The sequence below is a fragment of the Sapajus apella genome, unplaced genomic scaffold, assembly GCF_009761245.1.
Source record: "Sapajus apella isolate SASKATOON/1434 unplaced genomic scaffold, GSC_monkey_1.0 scaffold118, whole genome shotgun sequence".
NCBI classification, from domain to species: Eukaryota; Metazoa; Chordata; class Mammalia; order Primates; family Cebidae; genus Sapajus; species Sapajus apella.
The window spans coordinates 926,288-952,917 of record NW_022437058.1 but is presented as its reverse complement, the minus strand read 5'-3'; the positions used below and the strand labels follow the sequence as shown (position 1 = coordinate 952,917).

At 46.0% G+C, this 26,630-nt stretch overlaps 1 protein-coding gene across 2 annotated transcripts in view; it reads left to right on the top strand.

Moving 5' to 3' along the window:
- The window catches only part of SHC3 (SHC adaptor protein 3), a 167,458-nt gene that overhangs the window by 86,998 nt on the left and 53,830 nt on the right, over nt 1-26,630 (top strand). For both annotated transcript variants that reach the window (XM_032260413.1, XM_032260412.1), the window contains 4 exons: nt 8,730-8,793; nt 11,038-11,157; nt 15,425-15,478; nt 21,019-21,070. In XM_032260413.1, coding sequence (XP_032116304.1) covers nt 8,730-8,793; nt 11,038-11,157; nt 15,425-15,478; nt 21,019-21,070 — 290 coding nt within the window. The remainder of the gene's footprint in view (nt 1-8,729; nt 8,794-11,037; nt 11,158-15,424; nt 15,479-21,018; nt 21,071-26,630) is intronic.

The following is a 26,630-nucleotide window of genomic DNA, read 5'->3' as shown; positions in this document are numbered from 1 at the left end:
CAGCCCCATCCCCAATCTCTGGAGAGGAGAGAAGGGCTGAAGGTGAAGTGATCACCAATGGTTAATGATTTAATTAATCATGCCTATATGATCAAAGCCTCTATAAAAACCCAATGAGACTGAGTTCAGTGAACTGCCAGACAGCTGAACATGCAGAGGATCCTCTCTATGGTGTCACGTCCTGGGAGGGCATGGAAACTCCACGCTCCTTCCCCCATACTTTATCCTATGCATCTGTTCATCTGCATCCTTTGCGATATCCTTGAGAATAAGCCAGTAATTATGTTTCCCTGATTTCTGTGAGCCATTCAAGCAAATTAATTGAACCCAAGCTAGGGGTGGTGGGAACCCTTATTTGTAGCCAGTTAGTCAGAAGCAGAGGTAAAGTAAACTGGAGTTTTATTTTACCCCAGTGGGATTGAGATTGGTGTTGGAAGTGGGGCACAGTCTTGGGGACTAAGCCCTCAGCCTGGGGTTCTGAATTAGAGGAAACCCAACTGGCGTCTGCAGCATAATCGATGTCTCATTCATGTGGTGGTGTGACAGCAGAGGAAAACAATTCTGTTTCTTCCATGGAGATATTGATGATGATAACATTAATAGTTAATTTGTGTGTGCCCTATGCCAGGCTCTATTAATGCTAAGTTTTATAGATTCATAGATATGCCATTTAACCCTCACTGAAAGCCCCCAGTACAGGTTTGATTGTAAATCACCCATACAGATCCAGGGCTGTTGGCCTGGGCAGAAGCCACTGTGCTGTAAATCTGGAAATGTGGGATCCTGAGGGTTTTATTGAGGAAGGAACTTGTGTGGCTGCTCACTGGGCAGTTCTCGCCAGGCTGATGAGGAGGCGTTTGGGAAGCATTTCTAGAACTCTAATGCCTTGAGGGTTGATGAGCCCTGTATCTTTATTTGGAGAGCCAATCTGTGTCTTTGGGAGGTGGGTTCAGTGTTGCCTTCTGCAGGTTTGCACCCCAGAGAGCCTTGTATGAAGCTGAATTAAACAGAAACTAGAGAAAATTCGGCCCCTGAATGGAACAATTATGGACAACATGTCTGTGTGGCGCAGGACTTCCCATCAGGGCTGCATTCGAATCATGTTGTCTCAGCCTATTTTCAGTGGCCTCTGAGACCTGTATCTGTCCACCTGAAGAATCCTATGGATAAAGATTTTATTGAGCAGGTTTCATTGGCACATTTCTTCACCACCTCAGGGATCTGGCACGGGGAGCTGCAAGAGCATGGGAGGCAGACTGGCCCCTCCATTCTAGAGCCGTCAGACTGCCTTGGCTGAAGAAGGCACCTGAAATGATTTAGCTGCCACTTTACAAGGAAAAGTGAACAGAAGGCTGAGGGAAGAGACCAGGGATTCACTCCGGGTTTATGCGGTCAAGACTGGTACAGGGAAACGCTGTGATGGAGGCTTGCCCTGAGCTTCATAGGACGCAGGCAGAACGCCTTCAGAGCACTTAGAACAAGTCCCAGAATGATGTCAGGCCCCACAGTGGTCCCCTTTTCTTTTGTGTGTGTGTTTCTAAAGGGCAGAAGCTTTGGCGCCAAGGCTGCTCACTTCACCTGTCCATGCTTTATGACTAAGAGAGCAGATGTCAGTGGAACTGAGATCTTTAAAGCCTGTGGCATTTGATCACACAAAATGCATCTTTCCCAAAAGATAAGTAGTTCCTAAAAACTGGCAGTGAAGATATGCGTGTGCAGGGTTTTCATGGGTCTCTGGATTCCACACTGTGTTAGGCAGCCCCGTCCAGCCCAGTTCAGCCTCTCGTGGCTCCAGTGCCGTGGCGGTCCAACTTCTGATGGCTCATGTGAGGGACACGGCACCATCTCCCTCAGAGAGCAGCACAGATGGGAGCTCCTTCCTCATTGCCTGAGAACTTGGCTCATTTATGAAATTGTGGGAAAGCTGAGGAGTATGGATTTCTCCCCTTGACTGGCACATCAACATCAGGAAGCAGTCAATTTGAGAGCAGAAGGCTTTTTCTAACCCAACTGTTAGAATTTTAAAGGAGAAGAAAACATTCAGTGAAAGCGTTTATAAGAATAAAGCAAGTCTCTGATCTGTCCAGTGAAGATGCCTCTGACATGACTTGTGACCTCAAGTGAACTTTATTAATTATTTACTTAAACCATAGAAGAAATATTAGCCTCAATTTTGTCTCTGTTGGGCTTTACTTTTTTGGTCAATACATTCTTAGTAATCCCAAGAGCTTATCTTTCACTCTATGAGATCTCTTTCAGCATGGTTTAGGAATCTCTTTTCTAGTTTCGTTATTTGGGCTTTTATGTGGATATATAGGATACTTTTTTGGCATCTGTTTAATAATTACCAACCAGTAGTTATATATACCTACTGTGTACATTTAAACACCTTTCCAGGGCAAACCGATGGCCGAGGCACAGAACAAGGTCTCAGGAGAATGCTGGGATTATAATGGTACAGGTGAACTGCTAAGGTGTAAGGGAAGTCAATTTCTCCAGTGGTGTGCAGATTCTGAAATCCACGGCTCTTTCGCTGTGTTTGCGACATATAATATTGAAGTGGTTTCAACACATCTCGGTCGAATGGCTTTTTAAAAAGTCAGATTTATGGCATTTTTGATGCCTACGATTTCTGACTCTCAGTTTTTCCGAATGGTTTGGTTATGGCTGGATGCTTAGTGTGCCGGAGCCGGGAAACTAATCTGCTTGGCTGTGGATGAAACTGGGAAGAAGCCATTGGTTCTGTGTCCCTCTGCCCCTGAACTCTCACTCCTGGTGCCTGGGCTCCTACGCGCCCTCGGCCTGGACTGGCAGCCTCCCAGCTCTGTCCCTGCTGCAGATCTGGCTCTCAGACATGGCCCACCTGGCATCAACTGCTTCAGGATGGAGAAAATGACCCACGGGGAAAAGAGAGAGGCCGTCCCCAAGATGAAAGAGTGAGTCATCTGTGGGCCCGCCCTCAGCATCAGTCTCCGTAATGAAGCACGTCTGTGGGCTTCTTCTCCAAATGGTCCTCTTTTCGTTTTCACTCTCACCATCCAAGTCTGGCCGTCACAACATCGGTAACTTCCCAGCTCATCTCCCTGCCTGCAGCTTCTCAGCCCTTTCCGCCTGTCTGCACACCGCGTCTATTTCTATCACATCAGGGACTACTAAAAAGGCATTGGTTGTTTCCTGTTCCTTGGCGTATCCTGAAATTCCTCTAAGACCTGAATCAGAAAACTCCATGGCTCTGCCTGTCTCCCAGGACTCTGCATACCTGGACCCAGCGAGCTGGGGCTCCTGCATGTCCACCGTGCTCCTTCCCGGTCTGTATTTTTATAAGATCTTCCTCCACTGCCTCTTTCAGCACCTGCTTCTTTGGCATTGAGCCTTCTTTGCTGACCAGGTAACTGACCTCTTGCTCCTATGAAAGGTAGAATGGCACACTCTGGTCCTTCACAGTACACACGTGGCCGTGTTATCCTGTCTCCTCCACTACTCTGAAGGCTTCTGGGGAGTGCAGCCTGGCTCGCCTTCCCCATGGAGGGAGCTGGGATGGGTTTGGTGTGTGGCTGGTGAGGGAGAGACCCAGGACTGCTCCCTTGTGTGGGGTGTGAGCTGCCGGGTAGAGCATGGTGCTGTTTTCTGCCCTGGGAAGCCTAGAGAGAAATATTTTTGGTGGGGAAAATTAGGCTGGGTTTGAAAACATCAAGTGTGTGATGATTTTAAGACACTGAAGCGGAGCTAGCCATTGGGTGTGGTATCTATGTATAAAATTCTGATACTTAGAGATCAGTGGGCCAGTGGGGAAGGTGGGTGAGCCACCTGCTCCCGAAGCATTCGGAGCCTAGAGATCGTCAGGCCCCTTCAAACAGGAGGGCGGGAGGCAACCTCAGGGTAAAATGGGACTCTGGTTATGTTTGCCTGGAGTCCATGGGGCACAGGACTCCGACAGTTCAAGGGAGGGGTGGCCCTCCTATGAAGGGCTTGGGAAGAGGCGTTAGCATCTGTTTTGCTGCACTTTGCCTAATCCTCACCCCAAAGATATAAAGAGAGTAAGAGCAAGTTCTCAGTGCCCCCTAAGTCCTCCTGTGGAGGAGGGCGATGGTTTCCTCTGGCTTCAGAGTCAGTGAGGGGCTTAGAGGACCAGGACTTTGACACGTGCCACCAGGGCCTTGGTGGCCCCATGGACTGATGTCCGACTCACACAGGGAAGCATGCAGTGGGAGTGGCTGTGTTTGAGGAGAAACTGCCCTCCTGCTGCAGCCTGGCAGAGGCGCTGGTCCAGAGAGGGGTACCTATGCGGCCCAGTCAGCTCTCTGCTGATGACAGGAGCCACGTTCACAGCAAGAAGCTTCCTACTGGTGTGGATGCTGGGAGGGAGTGCGTGTGTGGGGTGAAGAACAGACACTGTCCGTTTCATCCATGGGTGCCCCCCTGCTCCTGGGGAGGAGTCTTCAAAGAAAAAAGGAAAGTGTTCCTGAGAGGAGACAGGTTGGGTGCAACCCTCAACTGGAGGTGCTCGCCACAGCTTAGAGGCTGGAGATTTAGTCTCAGGAGTCTCAGTGGAGGCCAGGCGCAGTGGCTCACGCCTGTAATCCAATCACTTTGGGAGGCCGAGGAGGGTAGATCATGAGGTCAGGAGATCGAGACCATCCTAGCCAACATGGTGAAGCCTTGTCTCTACTAAAAATACAAAAATTAGCTGGATGTGGTGGCATGCACCTGTGGCCCCACCTACTCGGAAGGTTGAGGCAGGATAATTGCTTGAACTGGGGAGGCAGAGGTTGCAGTGAGCCGAGACTGCACCGCTGCACTCCAGCCTGGGCGACAGAGCCAGACTCTGTCTCACCAAAAAAAAAAAAAAAAAAAAAAGAGTCTCGGAGGAGACAAGTAACTCACACAGGGCATGAGGGCAGGAGGACATCCAGGAGCACCAAGGGGGTCGCCTCTTTCCCTACGGGGTACTACCAGCCTGGCCAGAGGGTTCAGCACTGAGGCTGTCAGTGTCACCTTTCCACTCCTGACCTCTCTGTGGCAATCACCCCCTACAGTCATCCCTACCCCACCAAGGGGTCAGGAGCTGCAGCTGGAATGTTAGGGGGCACTTTTCTTCCGTGGCCACCTGGAGGTTCCCTAGGCAGGCCTTAGGGAGGGAAGAGGAGACGTTTCCATGAAGTTTAGGGTTTTTACTGTTCTGCTGGGCCTGGACATGTTTATTATGTATAAATAAATGAGGTGACACATACGTGATGGGAGACTTTTTCTCGTGTGGAGGTGAGTGGATTAGATTCAAGGTTCCGTCCAGGCCAGGCAGGAGCAGGGCCCACTGAGTGCATGGAATGAGAAAGAACTAGGGGTGTGGGATATTCTTATCGTACCACCACACACTCACCCGGGGTCCCGGTCACACAGTGGCCGGAAGAGAAGGCAAGCGGGGGGGGATTAGAGGCTGGAACTTTAGAGTCTCAACGTTCTCAGAAAAGGCAAGAAACACACAGGGCATGGCGGCGGGAGGGCATGATGGCGCACTGAGAAGGGTACCTGTTTCCCTGCAAAGTGCTGTAAAGCTTCAATCTTTGGCTATGAAAATTGAATCTCAGTATAGGTTTTAATCTGCATTCTTGTTACAAGTAAAGCTGGGTATGTCTTTGCATTTTTCAGAGCCGTGTGTATTGCCTTTCCTGGAACTCTTTGTCCGTATCCTTTGTTCCACCCTCTGTTTGGCTTTTGATGGTTTCCTTGCTGACTTTTATTAAGACAATTACCTTGATGACTGCGAAATGTTACATATTTTCTTGTGCATAATTTTTTTATGCTATTGAGTGTATCAATGTTTTTCTTTTATGGCTTCTGGATTTTATATCACTTTAAAGATAGCTTTAATTATCTTTCCATTAAGATAATTAAAAAATATCCTTCCCAGTTTTCTTTACTCCTTTCATCGTTTCATTACAAATGAATTGAATTTGTGACCCATTTATAATTTATTTGCATATGAGGCAAGAGACAGGAGCCCAGCGTAATTTTTTTCCTGGGTAGCTGCTCACTCACTCAAATGCTGCTTCGTGGGTAACTCCTCTCTACTGATATGCGTTGATCCACGCCAGTCACATAGGTCACTCCTGTGGGGCCTTGGGACGGCTGTAGTGAGATGGATGAGGAGAGAGAAAGATGCTACTATGTGCCTTCAAAGGGTCCAGTTCTGAAGGGAAGATGGTGAAATCATGAGGACAATTAAGGTTCACATCTAGAGTTGGGCTGGCTTTCATGACTTTCAGTGACCACAGAGTTGCCAAATGTCCCATTTTCATATTAGCTGAGCTCTGAGGTCATGATTTGGCTCACAGAAACAGGGTCGTACTGAACAGAATGTTGAGAAGCAATCCCTATGATTAAAAACAGGGCAAAATTGGTACCTGAGATTCAAATAGGGATTAAGTGGAATTACATAAAACCAAATAATGATTGCTAAACGAACAAATTTAAACTTTACTGCTTACCAAAATGTACTGCACTTAAACAGCAAGAAGGAGAGTTGAGAATAGTTACATTTAAATTTAGATTTTGGAGTTAAAGTAACTCATTCCAGGCATCTAAATATTGCAGTTATTAATAGTTATGCTGCATTTCTATTTCAAACAGAAATAGATACCATCACCGTGGTTGAAATGAGAATTCACACACACGTGTTATCATATGAGCATTAGGAAGGAATTTATGCCAGTGATGAAAAGAGAACATTTTTCTAAAAAGCAGTTTGATTTGAAAACTCCTTTGGGGATTCTAAAGGCTCACAAGCAGGATTGTTAGGATTTTCCCTGAGTACACAAGCTCTGAGAAATATCTGGAACTTCTTCTATCTGCAAGTGTACCCTGAGCCCTGTGCATTCTGTTTTGTGTGAGAAGTTTTGGGGAAGAAATGTTGACTGTTTTCAGTGCTTTGTAGTTCCTTCTAACTGGGGATGCAGTTTCTACCTCTCTTCCCCAAAAGGAGCACAGGAGCCCCGGAGCCCTGCTGTAAGCTCCGGGGCCTGACTAGATGAGACATTTGATACTGTGTGTCTTTTTGGATAACTGTCCTCAGAGTCTGATTTTCTCTTTTAGACTCCATGTTGGTGGAATGTAAAATAAATATGGTGCTTATTAGGGATTTTTAAGGAGTGATTAAAGGGAGACACTTCCCCATATAGTATCTTTCTACCCTGCTGGGACTATCAGAGGCTTAGCTGCCTTGATCAATTAAGTATGTCATTTAATATAAGAAATACAATGCAGAGATTCACTGAACTGGTTTTCTAAAAATTAAACAGATACAACATAGATAATGGATTTATATAGTTCTGTAAAGAAACAATTTGAGCTTCTTTAATAAGCAATCAGCTTTTAGAAAGTACGTTAGATGATACGTGATTGGTCACTTTGATAGAACCACAGTTAGAAGATTGTTATAAAATAAGTAGGAGTAAGCGTAAACATCAAAAACATGTGTTTCTTGCTTCAGTTTTTCCATATCATGACGATTCATTGCCTATGGTTTTCCTGGCATCTGAGCTTTTAGGAAAGTGTTTCCTTCCCTGCCCTCTACAATGAATTGCGTGGCAAATGGGAAGCTTGTCCTAATAGTCTCTCGATTAACTGATATGGGCATATTTCTTTTGAAAACACTGTGTCGTTATGGTGATTATTTTTCATGTACATGTTAGAAATTAATTTGAAGAAGTATGGAGCTTAGAAAGTCTATAGAATGTTTCTGAGGACCTGTTATCTTCTCTAATTCACCGTGTCTCCAGGTCCCTATTGATTTTTCTCTATGCACTAGTATTTTCCCCTCCATGTGTGAGTGGGAAAGGTCACCAGCTCTTTTCTGGACCCCTGACTTGGAGCCACCTTTGCCCACCTCCCAGGCGTTTCTCACTTAGGCTGGTTCATGAGGTTGAGCTGTCTTTCCTCTCCAGCATCCCCTTCCTGCCCCCCCCCCCCCAGCCCTTAGCTGCTGCCATCCTGTCTTGCTTCCTCACCCTCTGGGGCCCTCCTGCCCCCATGCAGAGCCAGGTGTTGGAACCCTGCCCCCTGGCCCCTCAGCACCAGGGCACTCTGCCTCCTCCACCAGGGCCATACCTGCACACCACACCTGCACACCCCAGCAGCCCCACCAGTGCTGTTCCATGGAACTGCCCTGCACACCACCTCATTGCTGGCTCCTTTATCCACCCTGCGGTTCCTCCTCTCCTTCCAACCCCTCTTGATTTTGTAAGATTCACTAACGGCAAAAACGGGGAATAAAATGACCACATTTCTTTTAATTACATTCTAACTCACTTAAGAAGGATCTTGATCAATCAAGGTGGTTGATTAGGTTTAGGCCTGATGTCCTGACCAAAGTTAAGGAGATAGAGAGCACCACAGTGTCAGGAAGAGTACATTTTAGGGTGCTGCCTCACAAAAATAGAATCTTAGCAAAATGTGAAAAAAAGTGTAGGATTGACACAGATAACTCTATTAGCATCCAGCCGCCACAACAAAGAGAACTAGAATAGTGCCAGCAGAGGTTTTACGATGCCCTGTCTGCGTTTTGTTTAGCTTTGTGTTTTAGAAAAAAAATTAAATGACTCCCAAACTAGCAGGTCTTTTTCTATTTTGCAATAAACAGGCGGTTATTTTCTTTAGATGTGCAAGCGTAGCATCTCTGGTTTCCATAATCCCGACTGACACATGATAAAATGGCTTTTTCTTCCTGTCCTAAGGGAAGCCATCAGCCGTGTCTGTGAAGCTGTACCTGGTGCCAAGGGAGCCTTCAAGAAGAGAAAGGTACTGTCCTCAATGCTCTGTGTCTAACTGTGCCTCCTCCTTTACTTCCTCTTTTTCAACACTCTGGTCTTCAGTCACACAGAATTGTTCATTGTCCCGCTTGTGTGGCCTGGCTCTTGCTACTTCTAAGAGCAGAAAGGACTTAGATTGTTTTTTCGCTCACATGGTTGAGAACGGTTAGCTGTCTCTGTCCCAGAAGTAGACCCCCTGGTTACTCACTCACTGTGGCTTAAACTCTGAAGACAATGGTAACAACAGACACTTAAAACAGAGTCAGCCTTTCCTTTAAGCATTTTCAATACGTCAATTCACTTAATTACAACAACTGAGGTAGATGTCCCCAGTGGTGTGCTGGTAAATGTTTAACAACCAGCTCTCCAGGTTGGGCAGGGGAATGAGAAAGAGAGTTTGTAACATTTTCTGATTTCTGTGATGTCAATACTTCTAGTGTGGCTGATTTCAATTTCTCAAAATGATATCCCTTGAAAATGGAGTCGGGAAGAGATGTGTGGTAGCTCCACCATGCAGGTTCTACGGGCACAGAGAACTTGATAAGCAGTTAGTAGTTAATGCAGCAAAAGAATTAGGAGCTGATGCGTGTTGAGTATTATTGTCTGTTTTTTAAAGGTTATTTATTTAATTGTAAGTTTACATCTATTTATTTTTAATAATAGCTGTGATTAATGGCTAGAATATAAAATTCTGAAACATTTGATAATTGGCTCCCATCAGCTGGGCCAAGCCAGCACTAGAATACCACTGCATATCCCCATGTTACAGATGAGGACAACTGTGGCATGGAGGGGACAGGGCGCCATGCAGGTGGGTGGTGTCTGAGAGCACAGGCTGCATGCTCAAACACTGCACCAGGACTTTGCATCCTGAAGATATTTGAGCAAGATGGGATTAGGAGAAAAACACCTGGATTAGGAGAAACCATGAGAACCTCTTCAGTTAAATGTCTGGTGAATACTCAACTAAATATCCGCAATCAAGGCTTTTCTATGCCTAACCTGAATTGTGGAGAAAATGTCCTTCAAAGACCCTCCGAATCTGCCCTGAGGCTGCACGTTCCTGATTCCAGATCATCTGGGTAGCTGCATGCTTGACTCTGCTGACCCTAGAGCTCTATCTCGTTTCTGTCTTCAGAGCTTGGGAACTTTCATGCACCCACAGGGCGGCTGGGTTTCCAGTAAAGAACTCTCAATGAAGACTCAGATGTGCCAGCTTGTGTTCTGGCCAGTCCATGGGGAACCAAGCAAGGCCCCAGAGTCTCCACTACAGGAACAAGACGGCGACTGAGAACAGAGATGGGGAATCTCATCTTCCGGGTCCCAGCTCATCCTGGGACACAATCGTGGTTCTTTTGGTGGAAACAATGCCGATTTCCCGACTCCGCCCAGAATCTCATGGGCCTTAGCATTTCTGTTTTTAAATAGCTCCTTTAGGAGATTAAAAAGGGTATGAACCTGGTTAGGAGTGAATTAGCATATCCAAAGAGAGAGTGTTCTAATCCAAAAAGAAAGGATGGGTTGGTTCCAAAGAGCAGTGCCATCCGGGTACCAGGGAAGAAGGTCCCTGGCCCTAAAACACAGCTGACAGTTCCCTGCCAGGACATTTCTGACAGGGTAATGGATACACCAGGTAGACAGGCCATGTCTATCTATCCTCATGGTGGCTCTAGGCCCATGGGCTTCTAACAGGACAGTCCATTGAGAACCTTGACCAAGGAGAGTGTTTGCAGCAAAAAAATGTGTGGTCCATTCCCTTCAGCCGGGAACATCCTTCCAACTTCCTGGGATACTTGTAATCCCCTAGAGCTGGCCTGCTTTAATCTTCCTCTAAGTTAGTTTGACTCTTCCTCTAAAGTAAGTGTGGCAAAACCAGGTTGCTGAGCCTGCAAAATGTGAGTGGGCTTTCCCCAGGTTTACATGCAAGGGCTTCCCCATGAGACACTTCCCAACAGGGTCAGAGAAAAGGCCTGGGAGACTGATACCTCTGCCTGCTTGCAACAGGTCTCACCTCAGCATTTACATATTATATGATTTACAATTTGTATATTGCATATTCTAAAATTTGCATATTAGCTTCGGACACTCCCCACTTATGCATTTCACATTTTGCCTTCCTATGCCTAAGGAGGGGGGAACAGTCAGTGAGAGTTTGTGGGTATGGCAAGCATCTACATCCCCACCCTTTGAGATGGAAATCAAACAGCTAAAATAATGCTCTTTAATTTCACAGCCTCCAAGCAAAATGCTGTCCAGCATCTTGGGAAAGAGCAACCTCCAGTTTGCAGGAATGAGCATCTCTCTGACCATCTCCACTGCCAGTCTGAACCTGCGGACCCCTGACTCCAAACAGGTACGTGGGTGCTCAGATCTCCTGTAGGGACCCTGCCCACGGCCTCGGTGATGAGTGTTTCGCAGGCGTCCTCCTTGTAGCTTTAGGGAGCTCACACAGCATCTGTTTGCCTCAAATTTTTACTCGTCTATGAACTTTGACCACATTGAAGGGTCACCAAAAGAAGCATAAATAAAATTGGCTCTCTTTAACTCTGCTTTTTATTTTTTGGGAGGATAATGCATGAAATCATTGATGTACTTGCAATGTAAAAAAAAAAATTATGTGTGTGCAAAGTCTCTTCTTAACGTCCTTGCCCTTATTTTTTTCTTTTATCCCATATTTAATGGGTCTGACAGGCCACATTTTATTTATAACCTTCGAAGTGGATGGCATGTCGTGGCCTAATTGATGATTTTTTTCCTCCTTTAGTGGCTCATCGTTTTGGAGAATTCGTAGCACACAGTGTTGTGGGGGCGATGAGAAGTGGTGCTGTCTATGGAATAGCCAGTGTGGAATTCATTTGGAGCTGACCGAGGCACCACAGCCACAGTGTTAAATTAAGGCTAATTTTAGTAAGGATGGTTGCATTCCTGCGTAGTGTCTATCTTTTAGATTTATCTAGTCATCACTAATTTCTTTAGCTGGAAAAATGGGTGTTTGAGTCGCTATTCCAGCTACCAAAAAGGCACGTTTGAAGGTCAAATGAGGTGCAGAAGGTAAGATGCTTGTGCAGTATCCAGGAGGGTGTGGAGTGTGAACTCCCCTCCCTTGCTCTGCTCTGACTCGGTTTCTGGGGCTGGCAGGAGGAGCTGGAGCTCGGATGGGACCTCTCTATATAATACTCCACCTAACTCTGACATTGTCACCGGGGATGCCTGCAGTGACCTTTATGTTACTATACATATTTCTATTGATTGACTTCCATGTTCCCCAGGTTAGTGAGCAGCATCTCCAGCTTAATTTATTCCTCCATTTGCCACCCAAGATGTTGAAATAAATCCTAGCTCTAGCACAGAAATGGGAAGCAAAACCCAGGCTTTGTGTTGGCATAACTAGATACCACTTCTCTCTGGCTCCTTTTGTCTTCACAGGACTGACAGATAACTCCTTGTGTGTTTTTATCTTAACTTGTCTAAGAGACTAGCTCACCAGCTCTGGAGGTTGTGAATTCTTTCTCTGGCACAACTTTGAGGCTGAGCTGTGAAGGCTTGTGGGCTAGGCTCACCTCTGCATTCTCCTTCGTGCCTGGAGCTGTTCCTTTCCTATGTCTCCTGGACCTTTTGTTTGGTCCTCAGACTCCTTAAATCTGTGGGATCTTCTTCCCCCACTCAGTAAAATAGAAAGCAAACTGAGAGCAGTCGGGTGAGGCACTGGGCTGGCCCTCTCTGTCCTGGAATATGGCAGCCGAGGCGAGAGTCCAGTTTGTTTTTCTGCCCTTGGTTTGGGTGGATGGGGCAAAGCGGCAGGTTCTGGACACCCAGGTGACTTGAAGTTTTGTTGATGAGTGTGTGAAGCTTAGGTGAGGGGCAAGCACACAGGGTTTGGCTCTCCCTTCTGGCTGACTTTTGGGTCCAACCGTAGCAAATTGAGAACAGCCTGGCTAGACACTCCCTTTGTGACACAGTAATTGCCCCCTAAACTGCATATCTGGACCATACCTCAGCTTTCCTTTGAAACTGCTCTCTGTAACCCTAATGTGACAGGCAAGCAGTCCAAACCCATGACATCTTGGTCCCTGCAACTTGTAATAAGTATCTAAGGCCTGTAATTTCCACCCTACCCAGACAATGTGTAAACTAATGCTCATCTTGACTTCTGTGAACCACTTAAGTAACAATCAGAATGTCCGAAGCCCCTCACCCTCACCCAGGAGGTGGTTAATGGGCATGAAAGGTCTTGACACCCTCCTTTCGGGGCCATGGGTTAGAGAGACATGAGTCCTCCTTGAACGCCAGCAGTAAAGACCCTGTAATGTGGCCTAGTCTTTGTCTAGGTGGTGATTTTGTGCTCACTGGGCTACAACACTGTCTCCATCCAGAGAGATAGCAGCAAGACAACAGCCACTTCCCTCTACAGAGTTGAAATGAGATGCAACGCTCTCAGGGCAAAGCACGTGATTTAGGTCAATTAGCTCTAATTTTCTCACTCTGGCTTTCAATTTCTGTCTTACCCAACGAGACAACATACAATCACACAATAAGGCTCACGCATCACATCGACCTAATATGACTTTTATTATTGTTTTCCCAAGTCATAGTTTCCTTTAATTTCTAAACTCCCAGTTTTAGACCTGCCTTATAAGCATAAATTAAGTAAGCAAAAATGTAAAACTTTGGGGGCCATAGTTTATCATTTTCTGGTGATTGCTATCTTGGGAGCCCTTTACCTTTGCGCCAGAGGGAAGATTCCAGAGAGCCGCAAAGGCCACTATTTTTAGTTTAACTCAGCTGGGGCTTGGGTGCAGCTGATGCGGCCAGCCTCGTTTTCTGTTCACTTAAGTACTCACGGTTTTCTAGATCCTGAGGTTTTGTAAGTGCCAATAACCAAAGAAGGCATTTAAAACTGTCTTATTTTCTATTACAATTCAGTTATATTTTATTTCAAGTTTCACAGCAGCATGTTCGGACAAATCCCTGGGACATTTGATTACAGCTGTGTAAATTCTGACTGCCTACCGGAGGACAAGGGCCCGAGGGGACTCTGTAGAGCTAAACCTGGTTACGTTGGGATAGAAATGAGCTCTGTTCCCACCCCCGGAAATTTACTTCAATGTCATTTCATTGTCTTTAAAAAGATAAAATTAGCACGGAAGACTTATGTAGCTTTTTAAATTTAGGGCAGCTTCTAATTTACTCAGTGTCTACTAAATTCCACTGTACTCCGCAGTTTATAAAGCTAATGGAAATTTCCCATTTTAAAATTAACATAGATTGTCCGCTCTGGTTTTTAAATTGATAAATTACAAGAGTGCTTTAGATGGCGCAGAGTTGGAATCTTGGATGCCAGCTTTCCAATTTATATACACATGATACAAATGGGATAAAATGGAATATGGGCCACATTTCCTCCCATTCTAGCTGCAGATTCTGTATTGGAGACCCCAGTGTGTTTTTGGAAACAGAATCCATGAGGTGTGGTGTTTTGGTGTGTGAGTGAGACAGTTTCCTTCTGGAAGAGGCATGGTTGTTAAGACCCCGGCCTCGGCTTGGACCTCCCTCTCATAAGCGACTCAAGGTCAGACATAACCAGGTCCATGCACATTTGTGCCTTTCCGCAAGGTCAGACTTTTATTACTGCTATTTTAATCATAAAAACCACGAGCTACATGGCGTTCACTCCGTATCAGAGCTGTGAGCACATAGGCTCAAGCCATTCCACAGGTCAGTCAATATTGTAAACCATACATAAGAGTATACTCAATCAGTATATCAATGTTGCAGGTTAGACATTCCACATCAAACCACGTAACGTTTAACATCAAGAGAAAAAGAGATAGGAGTAGGGATTAATAAACGAATCCATGGCAAATGACATGGACAAAGACAGTGTCCTGGCTTGATCCAGACGGACAACAATGTCTTTCAAAGAAGAGTCTTTGATGTGGACAGAGCCTTCGTTGGCAGGTGCTGGGCGCTCATCACAAAGACAGCCTGATGGTGTCTCTTAAGAAGACTGTTTCAAGCTGGTGAAGTCCTGCTTTTTATGATCAGAGTCCTCTGGTGCGGACTGATAATAAGAGTATGCCTTTTCATGTCCTTCTCTTGTTGGGTGCTGTCTTTATAAATTAGGTAAACATCTGGTACCTGCTGGGATGTTGCCTTTTAAAATGTGAGATGGAGTCTTTTTCTAAGATGGAGTCACTTATGTTAAGGGTGCTCTATTTGCCTCCTGTGTTAGATCATAGCTCTGCTGATCACCAGCTGTCTTAATTTAAGCAAACCACTTGGGCCCTCTGGGCTCTGGCTCCTCACCTGTAAAGTGGGATGACGACAGTTCCCACATCACGGGCTCTGGCTCCTCACCTGTAAAGTGGGATGACGACAGTTCCCACATCACAGGTTGCAGTGAGGCTTCACCGACACTGTTCTGGCAAAGCAGCTGGACAGCAGCCATCAGATTGTGAAAGGTGATCGATTGTTATACTTTTATAATTGTTATTTTTATATAGGTACCAATTTTCAGGAAAACATGTCAATTTGTAATGCCTGCCAACAGACAGTTGCTTTTTCAAAATATGGAAAGGGCGATAACAGCACATTCTCGTTTCTTGTTTTGGGCCTGGCAGATCATAGCAAATCACCACATGCGGTCCATCTCCTTCGCCTCTGGGGGAGACCCGGTAAGTACCCTTGGGATACTCTTGCTGTTGTTGAGAATTTCTGAGAAGGGATCCCTGCTTCAAAAATGTGCCTTGCAAGACACTATAAAAAAAACTTAATTGTGATGCCAACTAATCTCCCCCTCCTGATTTCCATAAATGGTCTTCTTGGCCATCGTTTTATTTTTAGGGGTAACTTGGGACAAGGACCCTACATTAGTTGTCATTTCATTAGCCAAAAGCTGTGGAAAATCCTGGAAGCACTGGTATTCTTATGAGGTGATGAAACAGCCCCCCAGGACTGAGAGTTGCCACGGGCTTCTCACGCTGTCACTCTGCCCTCACCCTACTTTGTGTTTCTTTGAACTCCATATTAATATTTTAAGTCTGCCTGAAGAACGTGAATTTACTTAGTCTGCTTTATTCATAGCCACTTAAAATCAGCATTTTTCTCTCCAAGTGTAATACCGTAGCCTTTGATAGCTTGCTTTGCCAACAAGGAGGGAGTTGCAGAGCGAGAGTAAGAGGGAGACTTGAGAACAGAATGAGAGTGTTCTATTTTTGCTTCATATCTTTAAAGAAGAAGGTGGAATAACAAGGGAATGTGTTTCCCACGTTTGGGCAGGAATGCTACAATAGGATGTCAGCATTCAGCTTCAGAGTGGCCATGTCGTCTAAACTGTACTGTTACGAAGGTGAACTCAGAAAACCACCTCCTGCTCCCGGGGCAGGGCAGTATCCATCACTGTGGACAGCCCAGGCCTGCAAAGAAACCAGGCAGGAAATTGGTCACAAAGGAGCGAGGCACAGAAGGGGAAGGGAAGAAAGCAAAGTCAGCCCTTTCCAGAAGTAAGGGAGAGAAAACCTCACCCTCCAGAATGTTCTCATCTGAATTTTCATGCGTCTAGGTAAAGTTTCCACCCATTTGGAGAAAAGTTTTAAAATTAAGATAATAGAGTGAGTTTTTCCTGGAGGTGGATTTATTCAATTGAAAAATTATCTTATATCCTAAGAAGACATCCTTTTTACTTTTTTAGTGTTAAATAGACTTTTAATATAAAATAATGTCCTGGTGTTTTGCATTCTTTAGCCAAATTATGAGTAGACAATCTTCAGATGTTACATAAAAGTTTAGTGGTCCAAGATCTCTTCATCTCAAGGTTGGGGACCCTGTCTTTTACTAGCCCAAGAAGGGGCTTTTCCCTGTGACTTTACTACCTTTCTTTTCATATCCCTTCTATTTCGGAAACTGGATTAGAAAATTGCTGTTGGCATATTGGAAGCCAAATTGAAGGAGCAACTTCAAAGGTAGACTCCAGAGCCTTGACATTTCCAAAGAATAGTACAATCAGGCCACCAATCTCAGCATCCGGGAAGCAGTACTTCTCCCTGCCCTGCTGGGGCAGCTGCCAGAGGCGAATATCATGGCCATGCTGGGTGCCACTCCTGCCTGGGCCGGCATGAGCTGCCGTGAGAGGCCAGGGCCCGGTTGCTTCCCGGCAACCCCATCTCAGACCCTTAAGCCAAGGGCCCTCTGCAGGGAAAGGATTTGCCCACCCGACAGACAGTTCTTTACCCTTATATCTCTGCTAAATTGTCAAAGGACGGTCAGAGCACTGTTTAGCCCTGAGGCTGTGCCATTCCATAGGGTCCAGTGGCTTGGGCCTTTTGCATACTTAGGGTCTTCTTGTCAAAAGTCAGCCACAATGCCTTTCCCTTCTTTTTTTTTTCCTTCTCTTCCCTTGTTATGCCTTTCCTTTCTTTCGAATCCGTATGATTTCTTACATTGTATTGTAAGACGAAAGTCCTCTTTGAGATGCATATTTAGAAAGTGGAAGTCTTCCCCAGTTGAACTCATCCAACGAAGTCTCACTCTGTTGCCCAGGCTGGAACGCAGTGACACCATCACAGCTCACTGCAGCCTTGACTTCCTGGGCTCAAGTGATCTTCCACCTCAGCCTCATGGGTAGCTGGGACCACAGGCATATGCTTCTATGCCTGTCTAATTTTGTGTATTTTTAGTAGAGATAAGGTTTCACCATGTTGCCCAGGCTGGTCTCAAACTCCTGGGCTCAAGTGATCCACCTGCCTCCGCCTCCCGAAGTGCTGGGATTATAGGCATGAGCCACTGTACCTGACCCAAGGAGCATTTCTTCAGATGCTGTCTATATGTATTTGTCCGCCCGTTTGCCACCTCATTTGCAGTGGTTGTCTAATTGCTTGCCCCTTGTGATATTTGGAACCATTGTTTCTTAAATTTGGAGGATAGCCCAGTGTGACAGATAAAAGGCAGATGTCTTGTGTATCTGCACTAATAGCTTCCTCCAAGAGCTTTTCTTAAACCCATTTTAATGTTGATATTATGAGTGACGACACAAATATCTAGATTGTTGGAAGCCAAATACACTGGTTTGTGTCAAAACTATTTTATTTTCAGGATGTACACAGGACTATACATTTTTTTTTTTCAGATTTCCTCATCACCTCTTATTTAAAAAAAAATTGGAAACATTTAGTAATCTTTAAAGTAATCCACAACCCTTTATATTTCCTGTGATTTCTTTTTTCTGGTTTATAAAATGTTATAACACAGGACAGGAAGCCTAGTTACTTTCCATTTAAACAAATTCAAATGCATTTTGTATTGTGCATGAGATTCCATTCCAAATTGATTTGTAACCATGAATTTAGCACATAACTGGTAGACATTTTAATAAAGCTGACAATTCTATGTTCTAGTCCTTGTTCTCTTCCTAAGTGTACATGTCACTTACTGCTTAATGCTTCAGTTTACCCAGTAGGAAAATGGTATTTTGAAATGGCAAATAAGATATACGAGAAAATGTTATTAATTCCCCTCTAAAAAGGGCATGGTGTAGTTATAACCTACTGAATTAGCTTTGTTAACAGACCACCACAAGAATGCCAGAACAATGGCCAGGCTCAGAGGGTCTTGGGGAGTGGGAACAGGGATAGCATAGACACAGAACAGCACTTTGCAGCTCTGTCTTTGGAACTTAGAGTGCTAAGATGACAAAAACATTGTTTTGAATGGTAATATATTTGCCTGCTCTGCCAGAAAAAGATGAATATTGGCATCAAAAAAGCTTGGCCATTGACCATCTGAGAGACGGGGACAAATTATGTCTCTCTATTCTCCCTGCTTCCCCACTTTGAGCCAGAGTAAGAATGCAAAAAAATAATTTCCTTGTATTCATTACTAATGCTGACTCTAATTTTGTTACCTGAATATGTGCAAAAATAAATAAAAAATAAACTTCTTATGTTTATACTTTTATTTAACTCTAAACCCTACTTAAAATGAAAGTTAAATAGAAGTAAACATTGTAAGGCCAATGACATTCAATGTAATATTACTTTGCTATCATGGACAAAGTTTGCTGAAACTAAGTCTCCATTCCCAATGTGATGCTGGCCTGGCCACCATGGGGCAGAATTTTTTAAGTTCAATGTCTCTGCATTACCATGGGTACCTGGATGACTAAATTTTTCCACTAATTTCTTCTATTCAAGCGAAAACCTCAGTTGTACATCATGTACAAATGTAATGTCAATTTGCTTTACGTGGGCAAAGGAATCTCCCTGTGTCCTTTTCTTTCTAATTCTTTGAAAACCTAGCACTCATAATGTTGGAAGCCCGACTGCAAATCATGGTGTTGAAATTGCTTACAGAACTTGATAACATGGTGATCATCTAAATGATCCCAGATACTCTTGTGTTATTTTTTAAGATAATCATGGAAATTAAAATAAAAATTAAAAAAAAATGCTGGTAACATCTCAAACACTGGAGAAGACACCTGTCCAACCCTAGGGTTTCATGGATTTCAGCTTGAGAAACGCTGGTGCTCTCTTAGATGCTCTCTAAGGATCCTTCTGACAGTCACATCTCATGAGTTCAGGAAGTGTCTATGAATACAAGCTGTCACCCTTGTTTTTGCCAATAACTTCAGATTCTGACCAGACCCTCCTTGATGGAAATGACCAGAAGCCAGTTTGACCAGGTGGATGATCTTTCACTTCCTTTCCCTAGTGAGTCTGTGAATACACCAGGGAACAGTGTCCTGAGCAGAAAAGAAAACAGCTCAGCTGAGCCACACCCTACTGAGTGACCGGGGAAACTGCACCATTATCTCAAGAACCACTGGAAGAATTCTACACTGGTGTGGTCTTGGGCTGTGTAAGATCCAGCAGGATGGTGTGTGTGAAGCGCCCAGCACCACCCACCTGATCCTACAGCAGATGTCCCACAACAGTGACATGCCCGCCCCATACTCACTCTCTCCCTCATCCCTCTCTCCTTGGAGAGCTTTGTAGGGCACCATTTAGAGAGAAAGGGATGTCTCCTTTGCCCACAGAAAAAGCAATGCAGGAAGTCATGACAGAGGCTTTTCGGTTCTGGCAACATCGGGAGTGTATAAATTACCTGAAAACCCTTCAAAGCAATGGCATCTGGGAAATGCCTGCCTAAATGGGGTGGACTTTTACCAGTTGCCCCATGGAGGCTTGAATGTTGAAAATATCAACTTTGCAGAGGAGTCCTTTCTGCTTTCAAGAGAGTTATAGTTTCCTCTGCTTATTTGTTTAGGAATTAAAACGGACATGGCTGCCTTGGTCTACTTTTGAGGTCATCCTTTCCCCTACACACTGCTTACATGAGAAGGCAGGCAAAGGAACTCACATTTCATAAAGCAGGATGAGACTTCTAAATAGGGCTCATATTTTAAAAACATATTAAAGGATGAAGATCACTATTTATGTCCAAGAAGAAAAGAACCATTACATCTCATCCACCATGAAGGCAGCATTGGCAGTTGGCCTTTAAATATTCACTCTGGTTTTCTTCTAGCCGAGTGGTTCTCAAAGTGTGGCCCCCAGACCAGCAGCAGCTAGAAACTTGTCAGAAATGCAAATTTTGAGCCCTTACCCCAGAACTACTACGAAATTGGAAACTCGGGTATGGCTCAGTGTTCTATTTTAACCAGCCCTGCAGGGGATACTGATACCAGCTCAAATTGCAGAACCACTGGTGTAGACAAGGCCGAAAGCAGTGGGTTTCTACTTTGGTTCACATTACAGTCATCTAGGGAGCATCTAAAAACTAATGGGAAGGCCTCACATCCAAACCAATTAAATCAGATCATCTGCATATTGGGACACAGGTATCAGTGTTTCTAAAGTGTCTCAGGTGACAACCTGCCTTTTCTCCTTGCTGCTCAAAGTGTGAATGCCCTTCTAACCAGCTCCCATGGATACTGAGACACTGCAGCTTCAGTATACATGGGAGCTGGTTAGAAGTGCAGGGCCTCAGACCCTACCTAGACCTGCTGAGTCAAAGTCTGCGATGTGAGACCTCTGGGTGGTTGCTGCTCACATTACATAGCTTGAGTCTTCTGTGGGCAGTTCCTTAGGCAGCATTTGATTCTTCAGCTGTGTGGTAGTTGAGTCCCTCTAAACTCTCTGGTTCGTGCCCCGTGTCCCCGACTGTGTGGTGTCTCACTTGTGATTAGTGATATAGACATCTCTTTTTTCTTTAATAGGACACAACTGATTATGTTGCATATGTGGCTAAGGACCCTGTTAATCGCAGAGGTAAGTGATGCTTGACCCCCATCATCTCTCATTGGTGTACAGCCAGGCTTCACATTATATACGAGCTGGTCCTCATTATCTCAGCCTCCTCCCCACAAATGAGCAGTGCTATCTTGTATTGCTAAGGATGAATGAGGTTTGCAAGGGTTGTAGATCTCCTGGCTGAGCTAGGAGGTACTGGACATCTCTGACCACCAAACACACACCTGTATCCAGATTGCTAGTTTGGCACAATCGATTTACACACAAGCAGCCCCCCTGCCCATACTCTCACAGTGGCCTTGGTTACACCTGGAAGACTCCACCTGCTGCCTGTCCTCCTGCCCCGCGTCATCTCCTGGTGTGTGCTCGGTGCCCACTAAGCCACCCTGAGCTACTTCACTCTGCCCTGGCAGCCCTGGAGGCCAGTGTCTGCTTATACTCCTCTCAGCTTCTAGGTCCTCAGGCACAGGTTGGATGGGAGGAGTCATTTATAAAACCAAAGCCCATTGGATGGTAGCATGCCTGGGGTGGGTGGGACTGACCAAGGCGCCCTACCCTGAAGTTCCAGGCAGCTATTGATGCACCACACCACAGCTGCAATTTAAAACTCATTGGTGAAATAAACGGAATTAATAACAACACAAAACAGCACTTCCTTCACTACCCTCCTACCCTAGGTACCAAGATTTTCTAGTTTGCTTTGCATAATTTTTATCCATATACATACACTCTCTTTTTAACATTTTAATACAAATGAGATTCTAATATTCTGTTTTGCTACCTTACCCTCCAATGCCATATCTTGGACATATTTTTAAGATAGCCCCTATGCAGCAGATGAACCAATCCATGATGTGGCTCTATGGAGAACCGTCCCCCCACCACCGTCTAGAGACCTGAAAAAAATCTCAATGCTCAGGCCTCAGAGAGTGGGGCCCAGGCAACAATATTTTCTAAAAGCTCTTCAGGTGATTCCAAAACACCACCAAGTTTTGGAAATAAGACTTAGGTCCAGATCCTGAAGGAGTTTAGCCCTGAGCCATTTGACTTCATTTCTCAGGGGCAAACCTAGAGTACTTTCTGCCTACGATACAGTCCCTGTCCAGCATCCTGGGATGAGGATGGATTCCACGTGTCCCATGACTGCTGCACCAGGCTCTCTCAGGTCTGCGTGCGGTGATATTGTGAAGACAAGTGCCGACCTATGATGCAGAGGAGGCTCTGCACTGCTTTTGGTGCTAAACGTCTTATGGACTGAACGTTTACATCACCTCCAAATGTACATGTTAAAATAGAAACCCACAATATGATGGTATTGCATTAATTAAAGGCCCCAGTGAAAGGTGGTGTCTTTGGGAGGTCATTAGGTCATGAGGGGGAAGCCTTATGAATGGGTTTGGTGCTCTTGTAAAAGAGACCTCAGAGAGCTCCCTCACCCTCACTCCACCCACGTGAGGACACCGCAAGAAAGCGCCGTCTGCAAACCAGGAAGAGGGCCCTCAGTAGACACCGAATCTTCCAGCCTCCAGAACTGTGAGAAACAAATGTCTGTTGTTGAAGTCACCAGCCTGTGGTGTTGTTACAGCAGTCCGGGCTGACTAAGACAGGCCCTTTGTTCGAGATAGTTAGTGGGAGATGCTCGCTCTCTCCTTCCGCCTATCTGTTGCCTGTAACAAAGGATTTCAAGCTTAGCAGCTTAACAACCACGATTTTATGATAATAGAATGTGGGTCAGGAACTCAGGCAAGTCTCAGCTGGTCAGCTCATCTGCCCAAGTGGCATCGACAAGGGTCGTCAAGTGGTTTTTAGCTAGAGTCTGGGCTGGTCTGGGCTGGTTTAAATTGGCTTCGCTTCCACACCTGGGACCTTGGCAAGGCTGACTAGAGGCTCAGCCCTCTCCATGGAATCTCAGAGACTCTCCAAGTGGCCCCTTCATCCCTCAGGGAAGTAGGGCTTTCTACATGGCAGCTTTAGGTTCCATGAGACCCAGAGTAGATGCTTCCAGAGCTCCGAAAGGCCAGGATCAGCTTTGCTTCCACCATAGATTTACTAGTCACAGCTGTCAGCCAGGCACGGTGGCTCATGCCTGTAATCCCAGCACTTTGAGAGGCTGAGGCAGGCAGATCACGTGGTGAGGAGATCGAGAACAGCCTGGCTAACATGGTGCAACCCCGTCTCTACTAAACATACAAAAATTAGCTGGGTGCGATGGCACACACCTGTAATCCTAGCTACCCAGGAGGCTGAGGCAGGAGAATCACTTGAAACCAGGAGGTGGAGGTCGCAGTGAGTGGAGATTGCACCACTCCACTCCGGCCTGGTGACAGAGTGGGACTCTATCTCAAAAAAAAAAAAAAAAAAAAAAAAAAAAAAAAGAGGCGGTCACACACTGTTCAGACTCAAGGGGAAGGAAGCCACATGTACCCTTCAAGGAAAGAGTGTTAAGGAATTTGCAGCCATCTCTATCCCTCAGCCCTCCTTTCACCACATGTGAGTAGGTCCCGCCTCGCAGGTGGCAGTGTGGGCAGGGATGGAGGGTCTAGCTGCGTCCCTCCAGCAGCCCAGCTGTGAGAATGCTCTGCTCCATCTCATCAGTGTCCCTACTAGGATGACTTCCTCCACGAAGGAGCCAGTGGCAGGGCTTTCTCCCACCGGCTCTGTTTTCCTTCTTCCTCCCCTAGGCCATGTTGAGGGGTTAATTTAGGAAAATTGGCCTCTACCACTGGCACAGTAGCAAGAAATTCTGGGTGTGAATGTTCTTATTTGGGCGGTTAAACGTCCAAGTCCCCACACAGAGGCTCCTAGATGTATGTGTATGAGCAGGCCTTGCAGTGTTGTGACTGTAGGCACAGTCCCTGGGGACCATCAGGGACAGAACCCATCCCAGAAAGTCTTCTATAAAATTTTACAGTGATGGGTTCAAGTCCTTCACTGCTGTGATTGTTTATCTTTTTCTATGCTGATTCCTGCTTCTCCATTCTTGCATGTATGTGTGGTTAATCTAGAATAATTCTAATGAGAATCTATATTTGTCTCTCTGGTGTCAAGAATCCATGGCTTCTATTGTTAATCCAGTCAAAGGACAAACACTCTCTGACCCAAGTCATTAAGTTGGATGGTCATCACCAGCACCACCACCACCATCTCAGAGGGATAAGGATGGAAGATGATCCATGTTTCATGAAGTTGGTAAATGACAGCTAACAGCCAGGACCGGTAGGAGACCTAGGTGATGGTTACTACTACCTGTTGGGATGCAGCTGTCAGCAAGTCAGGCTTTGCTGCCTTCTAACATACCATTTTCTTCTTACATTGGAACTTTCATTACTACTGGGTGACTCCCATCCCCTACAGCCTCATGTACATGTTAGACAGTTCCAAATGGACTGTTTGAGTCACAAAAGTAGCTACTAAAGGATGCTTAAATTAGGCATAGATGATGCTGAAATCAGGCGTATGACTACCTACAGAAGGCATGTGATTCGTGTAGTTTATCATCGTAATAGTATCCCTGATCAGGTGCCTTCTGGTACTCCCTGGACCGAGATATGGAAAGTCCTTTTCTATACAGTAGTTCCCCCTTATCTGGAGGGGTATGTGCCATCCAAGTCCCACAGTGGATGCCTGGAACCACAAACAGCACCGAATCCTACACATACTATGTTTTCTTGATCTGATAACTGAGTCAGATACTAAGTGAGTAGCAGGCAGGTAGCATATGCAGTGCAAATACTCGGGACAGAGGGAGGATTCACATCCTGAGACAGATTAGACAAGATGGCATGAGATTCTATCACACTACTCAGGATGGCGTGTAATTTAAAACGTATGAATTGTAAATTTCAGAGAGTTTCCATGTGGTGTGTATTTGGACTGAGGTTGACCATGGGTAACTGAAAATGCGGAAGGCAAAAACCTCCGATAAACTGTAATGGCTGTGCTTAGGTGGTGCTGACCCAGTGGGAGAGAAACCCACGTATCCAGCCTGAACAACAGCTCCTAAGACATCTTGGCGCTCTTTTCCCAAGATTTTCCGAAGAACAGGAGGTCTTAAGACTGAGTGGGCTTGAGTGGGGAGCCGGCATGGGTAAGACGATGCTTCCCACAGTGAAGCTTACTTATCCTGGGCTTCTCAAATACAGTGGTTTCAACAAAAGGAATTTCTGTTTCCTTTGGCCCTGGACTGCTGTAGGCCCCAAGAGGTGACTTGCTGGAAGAGGCCTTACGTATTATGAACTCATTGGTGGAGGTAACACGGCACTACTTCTAACTTTTCCTTGGCGGCAAAGCCTCAAGTGTATTACGGGTGAAAGCAATGACTTATGTGTTTTAACCAGGTAGTTAAATATTCCACTGAATGACATGGTAGCAGGTGAATTTCCTGATGGATGGATATTTCCCCATTTGGCTATTATGAGCAGTGTTTTTACAAACAAAGCCAGGCTCTGTGGTTTACATACCATGCCTGGGCTGAGACTGCTGAACACATTTTCCAGCCCTGGCCTCTGCCTGAAAACGAGCTCTGGATCTCTGCTCGGGAGTCTCACAGGCCTCCCAAAAGTAGGCAGTCACAGATAAGTCCAGCACTTTCCTCCTGCAGAGCACCTGCTGGTCGCTATCAGCAGCACCGCCTCCCTGACTTCCCCAGCCTTCTTTTCTTCACCTGCACCTGCAGGCAAAGCCTTCCATCTTACCAGTCCTTGCCACTGCCCTGCTGCCCCCTGACAGGCTCCATAGCTCATCAGCAGGTCACTCTGTGCCCACTCTTCCTCTCTAAAGTGTTTTGTTCACACGGGAGCCAGAAGATCCTTTTAAAATGGAGCAATCTTTTTCCTCCACCGCCCACTCCAAATAAAATGTCCCATTTCCCCAAGGCCCACAGGACCCTCTGTGAGCTCACTCCCACTCCATCCCATCTCTCATCCTATGACCCCCTCTGCCTGCCACTCCAGCTACACTGGTTTCCGGGTCTTCCTTGACCCTGGCTGTGCCAAGCAAGCTCTTGCCTCCTGGGCCCTGGGCCTGGGCCTTCTCCCACCAACCTTCCTGGACTTCTCTCTCTGACTCCCTTCAAGAATCTTCTCCAGTGCCACCTCTGGTGCCACCTCCCCTGATCATCCCATGTACCATCCTATACCAACCGTCTTCGACCACCATCCTCCACCACAGTCCTCCACTACCATCCTCCACCACCATCCTCCACCACAGTCCTCCACCACCATCCTCCACCACCATCCTCCACCACAGTCCTCCACCACCGTCCTCCACCACCGTCCTCCACCACCGTCCTCCACCACCGTCCTCCACCACAGTCCTCCACTACCATCCTCCACCACCGTCCTCCACCACTGTCCTCCACCACTGTCCTCCACCACCGTCCTCCACCACGTCCTCCGTCGTGTCCTCCACGACTGTCCTCCACCACTGTCCTCCACCACTGTCCTCCAGCACCATCCTCCGCCACTGTCCTCCACCACCATCCTCCACCACTGTCCTCCACCACTGTCCTCCAGCACCATCCTCCACCACTGTCCTCCACCACCATCCTCCACCACCGTCCTCCACCACCATCCTCCAC